The sequence below is a fragment of the Tiliqua scincoides genome, chromosome 5, assembly GCF_035046505.1.
Source record: "Tiliqua scincoides isolate rTilSci1 chromosome 5, rTilSci1.hap2, whole genome shotgun sequence".
NCBI lineage: Eukaryota > Metazoa > Chordata > Lepidosauria > Squamata > Scincidae > Tiliqua > Tiliqua scincoides.
This window is the reverse complement of record NC_089825.1, coordinates 67,652,326-67,666,231: the sequence shown is the minus strand read 5'-3', so window position 1 is coordinate 67,666,231 and position 13,906 is coordinate 67,652,326. Positions and strand designations below refer to the sequence as shown.

The following is a 13,906-nucleotide window of genomic DNA, read 5'->3' as shown; positions in this document are numbered from 1 at the left end:
GCTAAGCTTAATACCTCTGTGTACATTGTAAGAAGCTTATTAAGTGGGCTCATTCTAGTAGCTCCTTCTATTTTTGAATGCTTTTGTGGGAGAAGGTGCTTTCTGCTTCTGACTCCTTGGCTAGCAACCCATGTCAGAACCAAGGGGGGTCTTGTTCTATCTAGACCAGGGGTGCTCAAAGTTTTTGGCAGGAGGGCCACATCATCTTTCTGAATTCATTTACATTTCAAATTTGAATAAATTTACATAAATGAATATATTAGAGATGGAGAATGAATGAATGAATGAATTCAAGCCAGTTTATGATTCCATTCACCCTAATAAGGGGGGGATCTTCATGCCAGTTTATGATTTCATTCACCCTAATACGGGGGGATCTTCATGCCAGTTTATGAATCCATTCACCCTAATAAGGGGGGATCTTCATGCCAGTTTATGATTTCATTCATACACACAGTGGTGTTGTTAGGGGGGTGCGGGCCGCACTGGTTGATGCGTGGGGGGGTGACGCGCCCTAGGGGGATGACGTGCTAAAATCGTGGTATTAGGTGCTACTGCATCAAGCCATTCACCTTGGATGTGGAATGTCCAGCGGAATGCAATGCAAAAAACAGAATTGAAATAGCTCCTTTCGTTCAAAGATTATGGTCAAAAAACCGGAAAGAAAAAATGCATGGAGCCTTATGGAAAGTGAAAGTGAGCCGTATCGTGCATTTACTCACGAGTAGGCATACTTGCCTTAGTCCATCGGAAAGGGCAGGCTGAGAGGACTCCAATGACACCAGAATGGTCCCGATCCAATGAATGCAGCAGCCCCCAAAAACACCGAGTAGGCAGACATGCCTTGACTGGTGGTCAGGCCAGGCAAAGGGGAATGTGAGGACACCAGAATGGTCCCGATCCGATGGAACTGGAGCACAACAAATGCTCCAGAAGGCAGCCTCCCCCCCACTAAAAAGGACAAAAAAGAGGCTTGAACTGGTAAGGGGAAGTTTTCTATTTTGCACTTGCAAAGCCAGGTGGGTCCTTATCTTGATATACTTGAAATAGAAGAACTTTAAACTGGGCACTGGGGAGGGCTGGAAATCTCACTGATTCTTTTTTGGGGGGGGTATTGCAGGCAGACTACAGAGTAAGCTCCATTGACCACTATGGGACTTACTTCAGAGTAGACATGCATAGGAGTGGGCTCACAGGCTGCAATCCTACCCACACTTTCCTGAGAGTAAGCCTCATTGACCACAATAGGACTTACTTCAGAGTAGATTCACTTGGTGGAACAGGACTGGCTCCCCCTTATTTAATTATTTCTTTTATTTTAATTTAATTATTTATAATTATTTATTTTAATTTGCTTGATGATGTCACTTCTGGCCATGACATCAGTTCCAATGGGTCCTGGACAGATTGTCATTCTAAAAAGTGGGTCCCAGTGCTAAAAATTTGAGAACTGCTGCAATAAGGTGTTAGTAAGTTGACACAGGGTGTGTGTGTGTGTGTGAGAGAGACTCTACAAGTCTTCAAAATCACTAAAATCAGAGTTTGGAGGAATAATACCATCATGTTATATATCAATCAATGCGTAATTTCATGCAGAATGCAGTTAAACAAACCACATTTAAATATCTGTTTTCTATCAAAAGGTACAACCAAAAAACCAGTGGGGTGGGGTGATGGCGCATCACCACGCCCACCACCTGGGGCGTTGCCCGGCCCACTGCAAGGGGTGAGGTGCAGGCCTCCCACACCGGGTGATGCAAATCCTAGTGACGCCACTGCATACACACAAATGGAGGGGGGAATCTTCCATACTTTCACACACATACACCCACCTGCTCGCCTGCCCCCTCGCCTTCCCGCCTTCCCTCCCTCGTTTGCTTGGGTGGTGTGTGCTCCTGCCTGGCTGCCCACTCGGCTGCCTGCCTGCTCCCCAGCTGCATGCCTGCCTGCCCGCCCACCTAACCACCCTTCCTCGCTAGCTAGGGTAGCATGTGCTGCTGCTGCCTGCCTGCCTGCCTTCCTGGCTGGCTGGCTGGCTGGGTGACGAACCAGCCCTCCCTCCCTCAGAGGCATGTGCTGCGGGTCTCACATTACCTTCCCACTATAAAAGGCCCTGCGCACGCGCTGGGCTTGTCTTTCCTTTGCTGCCACTGAGCTCGGCAGCAGCAAGGGAAAGCAAGGCACGGAGCTCATGTGGCGGGCCAGCGCGGGCTGGGGTGAGGGCCGAGTGCCCATAGGAGATGGGAGGAACCCCTGGGGGCTGGGTGGGGACCTGCAGCGGGCCGCAAGTGGTCCGCGGGCCGGGCTCTGGGCGCCCCTGATCTAGACTAACACCTTTGTTGATGCTTCTTCAGCCATCTCCATCCCAAATCCTCATAGCAGGACCTGAGTTCACTGTCAGTATGTACAGTTGTATTATCACATTCTCACTTTTCAAGTGATCCAATTTCCTCTTTGGCTCTGATACCTCCAATGTCTTTAGATTTGAACCTTTTGCTTTCTGATCTTGAACTTTTAGGCTCTATCACCCTGTCCTCAGTCTCTAGGCCTTTAGGTTTGACTATCAAAAAGGTAAAGTTCTCTGGTAAAGAAGTTGGCTTCAAAGCACAATGAGAAAGTTCTTCGGGGAAAGCAAGCCTAAGAAAAAAGATTTGAGAATTTACCCCCTTTCCATGCACAAAAGCCTGCTGCTTCACCACCACCCCCTCTGGTGGTGATGATGTCTTATGGCTCTGTGATGCTCAGTGCAGGCTTCTTCTCTTATAAAAAAAATAACCCATTTTTTAAAATAAGCTCCAACAGGCAATCCTGCTGCCTCATGCTGCTGATTTTGCCATCAACTCCAATATTCTTTATATTCTGTCAGGTTGTGATGAGCTTTCCAAGAATCTCTTCCATTTTTCCAAGAAACTACACAGCTGAAGCGACTGTTCTATCTGAGAAGCTTGCTTGCTCATCTCATGCCCTATCATTCTCCTCAGTCTCCCTGGACCAGGTCAGATTTGGGCCATACATATTTCAGTTTCTCTTTTTCCCTGGACAAGGATGGTCACTCCCTGTTATATTCTTTGTATTGATTCTGATCTCTGTCTTGAGCCCAAGCTTTCTAATACTCTTCACTATTATCCTCATCACTAGTTAAAATCTAGGCACTCCACTGAATCTAATTGGTATACTATTCTGTTACTTGAATTTTTGATATGCCTCTTTGGATTTATGCTCCTATTATAGGAACAAGATTCTATCCTTAGTGGTTGCTTGACCTTCATGGGGATATGAAGATCCTGTTGCCCCATCTTAGCCCAGTGTTTTGGGCATGCACTGCTCCACACCTCTGATGACCACCCACATCTATGGGAGTGGTCGCTTTGTTGCCTCCTGTGCTAGTACTCATTTTAACTTCAACTGCAGTACATAGTGCCTTTAGCACAGCCAACATGACCCTCTGTGGTTTTTATATCTGGGAGCCTCCCCTCAACTCTGATTCAGATACCTGCAATTCTCTTGGTTCCAACTGTGACGTCTGCAGTTCCCATCTTGGTTTTAAGCCTTTCTTTGGTAGTGGTGCCACCAACAGGGCTGTTCTTACTGCTACCTTTGGTCTTTCGGGTACCCGCTTTGAATGCACTGCTTCTGTAGCTGATTTCTCCAAATCCTTTCTCGATTAGTGCATGATGTGTTTTTAAAAAGGGAGGAAGGGATACTCCAAGCTAGTAAAATTCTTTTTTGTGCTCAACCCAATTTTTTCCATTTCATTAAGGTTGACCTGTTTGCATGCCTCAAGAGATTTGTTACTGCACCCTTTGGGTGTGCCCCCTAGGAACCTAAGAGCATAAAAAGCCCTTGAAAAAGATTATCAGTGTATTTAGTTAGTGAAGCTATGTCAAGTGAATGTCAATCTCTGTTACAGCCCCACTTATCTGAATTGTACGTATTATTATTATTGAGAATATTTAACAAGAGTAGTTCACAAAGTGCTTTACATAGTTATTATTAAGAATATTGTATCTAATGCTGCAATCCTGTGCACATTTATCTGCTGGTAAGCCCAGTTGACCATGGTGGGACTTACTGCTGAGCAGACGTGCTTTGCTGCATTTTAAATAGAGACCCCTTCTTCTTTCACTATGCAGGTGACTTCTGGGATTCTGATGTTTGGTGGTTATAGCAGGAGTTCTTGTATGCTAATTTACTTTGGTGCCTAACTCAATTCTGGTCCATTGTATTTCATTGCCTCCTCTTAATACATAGGGCTTTTCCAAATTAATACTTAGTTGAATGAATTTTGCACTTCTCTGTATACTGCCCAATTTAGCTTTTGAAAAAGTTTTGTCATGTCATTCTGGACTTCTTCAAATCTGAGGCTCAAAATTGATTCCTTGAGCCCCTGTTGCACTAGTTCTGCCATGTGCAAATTTTGTTCATGCAAAAAAGGAAGAAACAGTGAATGTATAGTGTAGGTTTTACCTTCACATTGCAGACTAATTTATGCTAGATCCCATCTGATGACTAAACTAGACATGGCAGTAGCTGCTCTCATTTAATTGCATGTCTGTCCTATTCACTCTGACTGGGGTAGTGATCTGATTTTTTTTTTTAACAAAACAGGTTTGTGGATGAGGGAAGCTGAGACCTCTTTTTATCTCCCTGTGTTCTGTTGCTCCAGACACTTTAATTCAAGCCTGGTTCATTTCTATACCTGAGTTAGGCTAGGGCAGCATTTCTCAATTTGAAGATCGGGACCCAATTTGAAAGTTACTTAGTGAGTTGTAACTTTATTTCTGGTGCAGTGGTTCTCACACATTTAGCACCGGGACCAACTTTTAAAAATGAGAATCTGTCAGGTCCCGCCGGAAGTGATGTCATGACCGGGAGTGACATCATCAAGCAGGACCATTTTTAACAATCCTAGGTGACAATCCTACCCATACTTACCCAGGAGTAAGTCCCATTGACTATCATTGTTAAAATAATATACATAGTAGCTTGTTAAAAGTATAGGTCTGTAATATTTCCCCAAATGTAGTCATATATCATGGTAGCATTGTCAAAATATTTTAAAAATAAAATATTGAAATGAATGAGGACCCACCTGTAACTGGTTCACGACCCACCTAGTGGGTCCTAACCCACAGTTTGAAAAACACTGTTCTAGTGGGTCCCACAGAGCCTCAAGTGAAAACATAGGTGATGGGAAGATCAGATAACAAAGGACGCAATCCAAACCCGCGCCGGAGCAGGCAAGCCAGGAAGCTTGTGCTGTATCCAACACGGGTTTCTGGCCAGCAGCAGCTCAGCCAGAGGCAAGAGGAAGCTCTTGCATAACTGCTGGGTCCCAGCCCCACCCAAGTCTCCCCGCGTGCTTGCCCCTGGGGCCGCCCATCGCCTGCCCAGAAACACCCCCTCCTGCCTCCTCCACGCCCCCCATGCCTACCTTCACCGCTTGTGTCGGCGCGGGTGTGGTGGCATAAGCAGCAGAGAGGAAGCTGCCGTGGAGGCTTCTGCCAGCCTCCATGCGTCAGCGCATCTAGCTGCGCCAATGCAGCTTCCTCCCATGGAGGCACAAATGTGCTTTACGCCACGTTTGTGACCTTCCCAGGGCTCCTATGGCGGCATAACTGCTCTTTAGGATTGCACCCAAATTCAGATAACTCAGCCTCAAGCCATGAGGCTATTCAAAAATCAGATAACTGTTAACTGCCTTGCAAAGTTTTGTGTCCTGCAGTTTGCAAGATAGCTTCCAATTGCCCTGCAAACAGCTTAGCTGCTGCAGTTTGCAAGCTTGTATAAATTTAGGTAGATAAATGTTTGAGTGTCTTTTTTCTGGTGTTGGCTTTTTCCAAGTCTGTTAGTGAAAGGTAGTGGTAGCAGGTGAATGCTGGGTCACATAACTAAGCCCCTTCAGCCTTAAGGCTATTCATTAGGGCTGCCTCATTACGAGAAATTGATCAAGGTTTTTTTTGTTTGTTTGTTTTGCAAACCATAAATAAATATTTCCTATAAATAAAAATATTATTTCTTTCTTGATCACCTTTTTAAAGTCTTGTAAAACTAGTTGGGTCCCGTTAGAGCAGCCATTTTCAACCACTGTGCCTTGGCACACTAGTGTGCCACAAATGGTCCACAGGTGTTTCACAGGAATCTGGGGGAAGATCATTTATTAGTGGGGCCAATGGGGATGTGAACCTGCCACTGGCAACATGGTGTGCCTTGTCAATTGTCAAAAACCTGATGGTGTGCCTTGACAATTTTAGTGCCTTGTCAGTGTGCCATGAGATGAAAAAGGTTGAAAATCACTGTGTTAAAGTGTCATTTTAAAAAGTGGGTCTTAGTGCTAAAAAGTTTGAGAACCACTGGGCCAGGGGAAACGGAATTTGGGCAGCAAATGTGGCTGCCACATTTGAATTCAAGACTTATATTGTAAAACTCTTTCCGTATTAGTGAAGTCCTATGTAAGCAGCAAACGTATTTGTTCAAATTCATATGAAGTTATTTTCGAGATTGTTGTCTGATTGCTGGTGAATGGGCCTATCACTATAGTCTAATCCAAAGGCAAAGCTTGATTATAACCAGACATTTCACAAAAGTGCTAGCATTCCTTAATTGATGCTGCATTACTGGGAGATTTTTCTGGGAGGTAGGAATTCCTCAGAGTTTACAAGGTGACTCAGCTTGTCACCCATAGCTGATGGGAAGGACTGATTTGTGAGTGAATAGGAACTGCTCTTGTACATTTTCATGGGATACAGTATGACTGGTAAGAGGGAGCTAGAAGTGCCTTGGGTTGTCTCTTTAGAAGTTAGAAATGATGTAGTGAACTTACTAATTGGCAGGGTGCTTTGCAGTTTACTTCCACCTGATATGCAACATGTATATTTGTAAATAAATCAAATTTTACAATGCCACCATAAATCTCCAGTGATCTCCCTGTTCCAAAGGAAGCTAAACCAGGGTAGCCTTGCCCCTGGAATGTCTCACTGGTTGAGGAAGTGGGGAACACATCATATGAATATTTGAAATGCTGTTCTTGTTTTTCAGATAAATGCTGTACTTGGTGCTAATTCTTCTCTGCTCACTTTAGCAAAAGTAATATGCCCTCCCCAAATTCAGTCAAAAACGCAAGATGCAACTTCCCAAGTATTTCCCTAGATGCACTTTGATATATTAGTAAAGCTCACCAGTTCTTTATGTTGTCGGTCAGGGGTGTCAAATGTGTTTCATACAGCAGGCTGAGCAGCATTCATAGCATCTGCTGAGGGTTGTCAGTGATATCAAGCCAGAAGTGATAGGGCTGTCCCAACACCTCAGGACAATTAGACTCTCCCAGCACCACCCTTTCAGCAATGCCACTTCTGCTAATGTGTCACTTCGCAGCTCAGCAGGTGAGAGTAGCTGATGGTGGTGCTGGAAGAGCCCAATTATTATGGGTGCTGAATAAAGAGCTTCTGTGGACTGTATCTTGTCCACAGGCCTTATGTCTGACACCCCTGCTGTAGGTGGAAATTTTAGTCTGGCTGTGGTTTTTTTGTTCCTCTGTGTATATATATATTTTTTTAAGGTATCCAGTGGGATGAAGTTGTTGTGTGTGTTTCTTAGCATAGGATTTGTTATTCCAAGGTTACATTGCTACTGATCTTTATTAATATATAACTAAGATAAGTATCAGTCCAAAGGGCTTTCACTTACTTTCATTGCATTTCAGGTTCTCAGTGTTTGTGAATCTTGGGAATCATGTTCATTCTGTGTGTGTTTAGACAGCTCATTCTTATTTTTCCTTTGGAGGCATCTTTTGTCAAGAAACTAACTCTGAGAGGAAGGATAATATATAGAGGTAACTTGTCCTTATTAACCGTTGAGTTGCAGATATTCTGCAAATTGAACAATAACAGCAAAAGTACTTTTTAAGCCTCAGCAGATGTAACTGTACAAGCTGAGGTGCGGTACATGCCATATAGGAAACAATAAGCTTTAATTATAGGAACCAACCGTATTGACCTCTGCCTTTCCATTGGACCATTTCAGCGACGTGGAGAGGGGGGATTTGCTGCATGGGTAACAGCCTATCCTCCATACCTACTTTACCCAGGCTTCGCACACTGGAGAGGACACTCTGTTCCAGAACCACCATTCAGAGCGTGACACCATAGTCTTCCGAGACTGAAGGATGCCAACAACAAGCTTTAATTTATCTGACACTTCAGACTTGGTCTTTTCAGCAATGGTCTTGTATTTTCTATAAGATGAACACAAATGTGTGCATGAACAAGATTCTGAATATGTGGATTGTAGATACCTGTTGCTGTAGGCAGGTATGCCTATGTTCTTCTTGTTTGGGTGGTTTTAGAAAACACTGGACATCGTGTAGGAGAGATTGTGTAAGAATATGCTTTCGTTGCCAATATATTGTGTGCTGGATTAGTAATGTGATACTTGGTAGTTCTCTTCCTTGCCAAACCTAGCTTGTCATCAGTGACATGATCTAGTATCGTCAGTGGAATTCTTAGTGGACTTGTTTAAGAGTAGATTGCTTTTTCCATATAGAGATGACACAGAGACCAACCTGATTTGCGCATTTAAAGCTGCAGGTAGAGGGTGGCAATTCAATGGAAATGCTCACACATTGACTGTGTATACACTGGAAAGACTAAATGGTCAAAGTGTGCATGTTGAAGCAGTGTTCAACAGAGTGTTCTCTACTCTCTCTCTCTGTCTGAATGCACTGGATGTGATTTTCCTGAAACTGGGCCTTATTAAAATTTACAGCTATGTGAAGGAAGCTCATCAGCTATCAACTTGTAAATATTTTGCTCTACAGACACAAACAAGCTAAGGGGCAAACCAGACCATACTGTATACTGGAGATGCATGAACAGATGCTCAGTCTCTTTAACACTTTGCTTGTGGATAGGTGGAATTGAGATGGGACTGCAGTGCTGGGGAGAGTTTAGCAGTTTCAGAATTGCCTCACTGAAGCACTTCTGTTTGTCCTGTTATGAAAAACCTTTGTATGTGTGCATGTATGTTTTTTGTAATGGGACAAACAGCAGCTGGGGGGATTTTATTTGGGGAAAATGATAGGGAGAAAGGCTAAACTTTCCTCACCTTGCCACATTATAGTCCTTATCTAGGCCCCCCCCCGCCCGTGTTTGCAGAAATTTAGAGGCACATGGTGGTGGTGTACACATCAAGGTAAACACTAAAGGAAGGAGAATCACTCCAGAGCTGGGAAGGATTTTATGTTTGTGAGGCTCACTCTTGATTTGCAAAACAGAGTTTGCAGGTAGTCAGTGTTACATCTGCAGTCTCCACCAGGTAACAGTTTCTTGTTTTCAACTTGGTTAATCAAAGATGTAGTTCACTGGAGCACACGCACAAAACATTACTAATATCCTGCACCAGAAAGATGTCAAAATATGTGGCTTTGAAATGTCCGTGTAGCTACTTTGTGCCCTGAAATGAATACTACAGCTTGTAGAAGAGACATGCACATCTAAACATGAAATGGCTATCTGTTGGGGAACCATGATTGAATGTTTGCTGCACAAAATATGAAAAAGCCCTGGATGATGCAACATTGCATTTTGTCTTAAACAAGAGTCAATACCTAATTGTGCCTGTTCTGTTGTTTTGCAATGAACTACTTGTTAATGAGGCAGTTCTTATCAAGGATAAATAAATTATGGAGGACGGTTCGTACATATTAAACCTATTCTCTGTTGTCTTTTCCTCACCTTCAGGCGAAGAATGAAGGCCCGTGCACCCCCTCCGCCAAACCAACCTCCTGCTGCTTGTAAAGTTAATAATGAACACAGACAAACCACAGACCAGGAAATGCTTGCTGATCAGGGTGTGATAACTATGAAGGAAAATCTGATTAATAGGACTGTGGATTTTACAGTCATTCTCCCAGATGGAGAAGAACAGAAAAATATTGTGCATGGAAGGTAAGGTTTCAGACAGTTAAATGTTTCCTTCTACAATAATAATTTGATGAGGGAGATGTCCACAACAGTGTATCTCTTGCTTCTCCTTGAGTTCTGCTGCATATAACCCATTGTTACATAGTCGTTTGGGAGCTCCTATTTTGTTTCCCTAGATACTTGGTCACAAATAAAATACAAGGGGTCCTGTCTATATGGATCTCCGAACCACGGATTCACTTATCTGCGGATCAGGTCCATGCCTCCCTGTGCACCCCCTCAGCATGTGCCCTCCCCCAAAGCTCTACTCCCCTTACCTCCGGAGTGTGCTCTGAGCCCAGCAGAGGCCACAGATGTCCAACTACGGCCAATGCCGGGCTCAGACTGAGTCTTAGAGGTGAAAAAAAAATCACTTCCGTTTTTTTTTTTTGTAAAACCAGAAGTGACTTCTGAGCTTTAGAGGCAAATTCCAAGCCCAGCAGAGGCTGCGGATGGATGTCTGCAGCCTCTGTTGGGCTCAGAGGACCCTCCGAAGACGAGGGGAGAAGAGTTTCCGACCCCTCTGGAGGGTGGGGGTAGGTGTCCTCTTGTATCAGGTATCTGTGGAGGGTTCCAAAACAGAACCCCCATGGATATGGAGGTACGCCTATATATATGATTGTATCCTGTCTGTCTTCCATTAAGGAACTCAAGACTGTATACATTGGGTTCTCAGTCGGTCTCCCATCCAGGCAATTATGAGACTTAAACCTGCTTAGCTTCAGCAGAGTGTTGGTATTATATGATTTCAGACTATGCCTTGGGCAGCTTCTGATTTTGCTGCTTTTGATCATCCTGTTTGACTTACAGATGGAAAAGAATACTGGTTTTTTTTGGACATTGTAAAGACATTTTAGTCCTTTTTTAGATATTTATGTATAGGTTGCTTACTAATTATAACTTTTATGTACAGTAGTTCATTTGTTATGTATTTTTCCCTTTTTGTTTCTTATTCTCTAAAAAGAAGGGGCAAAATCCTTTCAAACATACCTTTTAATATTTTTGTAGGCTTTCCTTCCTGACTTTCATTAACTTTCATTAACAAGAAATCACTTTGAACATTTTTTGGTTACCACTTTGGTTTTGCAATGGTAAGGGTCAAAATCTTGCTTTTGTTGTAATGAAACCTGAGACCCTTAGGAAGCTGGGTTTTGTGGCCAGATAGGACTGTTCTGCAGTTTTTAATTTCTCCCATACAATAACAGCTCTGGCCTTCAGTTCAAGCTGGGTCCTTCTCTGCAGCATAACCTTGACACAATGCAGAGTCCACTTTTTTGTAAGGTACCAAGGATCTTGAACTTCGGCCTCTAGGGGCAGAAGAACCCAATTATTTTCTGTACTATGGCATCTTGCTCCCTGTTGTATTTTAGCATTATTGCTGCAACTGAGCAGAGGGTGGTATACCAGCTCAGCATGGATGCAAGGGGTCCATAGGATTCCACCTCATTCCTGGCTCTAGCCTGCCATCTCTGTCTAAGCAAATCATTGTTTTGGGAGGGACTGAGCCCTTACTGCCTTTTTGCTTCCAAGCTTGTTCCAGGCTGCTAGGCCTGATAGTAGTACATGTATGTTGTCAATGAATGATTCTGTACAAAGATACTTTTCTGTAGTTACTTTTCACAATCAAGTTTCTGAACGTTGTAGTTTAAACATGACAGCCTGCTACTGGCAATGACTTACTAGGAGTCTGAAACAATGCTGGAGTAGAGACACAACTGGGAAGTTATTCTCACAAAAGTGAATGCAACTCTATTTGTTCTCAAACATTCCATTCTGAATCTCCTTTCTCCAAGGATTAGACAGGGGAAAGCTACAGTATGTGACACCCTAGTAAACTATATAACTTGATACTTAAAGATGAGGTCATTCTGATAAATGTTGCTTACACAGAGAAGTCTGTCGTCTCTACTTTCCAGAATTTGGTTTTATATATCATGCCTTTTTAATAATAAAGCAAGAGTGGGGGCAGAGAAAACTTACTGCCCTGGGTTATATAAATAGTAGTTAGGAGAACGTAATCCTAATCATGTTTCTTACTGATGTTTCTGAGTTCTGAATGCAAAAATATGGAGGAAGAAGAAATAAAGGTGTGACTACAGACGTCACTCCTGGACTTTGTGAGTGTGACAAATGTTTACGCATGGGCTTTGTGAGTGTTTCCTGTACTTTAAATTATGATATCTAGGGGTTCAGATACAAAGAATTATAGTGTATCCAATCAGAGCAAGGCAGTCTTTTTCAAATAGACACAAGGAGAACTAAATATAGGGTATTCCAAAGCCTCAAGATAACTACAGAAGTAGTTCTCAGACATGACCTTACAGAGTTAATTCTGAAGTTCGTAGTGCTGTCTGAATTCCAGACCTGGAGCAACAGTTCCAATTTCACACTATGAAAAATGTTTCCTAAGTGGGCTTTGTTCATTCATGCAGAACATTGTCTTTCGAAACCTTAGTAGGTAGTCTGTTCTTCTGATCATTGTATCCATGTTTATAACAAATTGTCTAAAATGAAATCACAGGTTATGTCTTAACTAAATTACAGTGTGCAACATGTGTTACTAGTAAATGCACAACAGGCAAGATTGTAGTGGTGCGACAACTATGAAATTCCCTTCTGGGGGAATTAAGAACTACCTCCTTTCGGCGAGAGCTCAAAGCATGACTCACTCACTCACACACACACACACACACACACACACACACACACACACACACACACACACACACACACACACACACACACACACACATTCCCTTCCTTTTAGGAGGCCTCCGTGAGTGACACCTAACTGCAGGATGCAGCACACGTCCCATTGGCACCACTATGCCAGTACTGGAAAGCACTGACATAAGGGGTTAGGATTGCAGCCTTAGGCATTTACTTTGGCATGGGAAAGGTGGGATCTAAAATTTTTAAAATGAAGTTTAGTTGAAGAAAAAATGCTGCAGGTTAATTTTGTATATGTTTACTTGAAGTAAGCCATACACTTAAATAGGGCTTACGCTAAGGAAAGCCTGCACTGGATTTTAATCTTCATTACAAAGGGGTCTCCAGTTTTATCCAGAGGATTTTATCTCCAAAAGAGATTGTGAATTTGCTATCTTTAGTTGTGAGTATCAGCTGGATTCTAGAAAAGGTCCCCTCTCTAGCAGTTTTTAAAACTTTTTCTTCCTTTAAAGCAAAAAAATGACCTAATATTATTTCTTGCAGATATTTATACTGTCTAGGTATTGTTTCACCCTATCCCATCCACCAACATTATTCCCTGTGGCCTGTTGTCTAAATAACCCCCAGCATCTTCTTTCTTACAGTAAGGCAGTGATGGACCTGTTAGTTGACTTGTGCAGCCGATACCGCTTAAATCCAGCTCACCACACTCTTGAACTGCAGCCTTGGGGGGCCCAACAGCCTTTGAGTTATAAGCCAAATACTTTGATAGGGGCCCTGGATATACAGAAGATACTTCTGAAGGAGAAAGTCCCGGAAGGAAAGACAAAACGGCCCCCACCCAAGATTCCTGAGGTCAGAACTGTCATCTAAGTATTTTCTGGGCAAATATCAAGATGTTGTGAAGTCCTGTTTCCATATATATGTATTGATCCTGAAATAGTTAGCACTTGGTTTGAGGACTAACATTAAGATCTTGTCTTATTGTGATGTAATGATAGCTCCTGTTTTTCAGCTAGTGATGTCTATGGGCAATATGGAGTAGTTGCCATGGCTGTTGATGACGCAAGATGATTGTGTCCAGAACAGGTCAGAAAGTTCAGGAACATTTAGAGCAGTGGTTCTTAAACTTTTTAGCACCAGGACCCACTTTTAAAAATGTCAGTCTGTCAGGACCCACTGGAAGTGATGTCATGGCCAGAAGTGTCATAATCAAGCAGGAAAATTTTAACACCCCCCCCCCCCAATTCAGCAAAATCAAATCAATTAAGGGCGCA

General features: G+C 43.0%; 1 protein-coding gene across 5 annotated transcripts in view; it reads left to right on the top strand.

The window, feature by feature from the left end:
- The window catches only part of COBL (cordon-bleu WH2 repeat protein), a 163,572-nt gene that overhangs the window by 37,618 nt on the left and 112,048 nt on the right, over positions 1 to 13,906 (top strand). For all 5 annotated transcript variants that reach the window (XM_066627784.1, XM_066627786.1, XM_066627783.1 and 2 more), the window contains 2 exons: positions 9,738 to 9,944; positions 13,274 to 13,484. In XM_066627784.1, coding sequence (XP_066483881.1) covers positions 9,745 to 9,944; positions 13,274 to 13,484 — 411 coding nt within the window. In that variant the 5' untranslated portion in view covers positions 9,738 to 9,744. The remainder of the gene's footprint in view (positions 1 to 9,737; positions 9,945 to 13,273; positions 13,485 to 13,906) is intronic.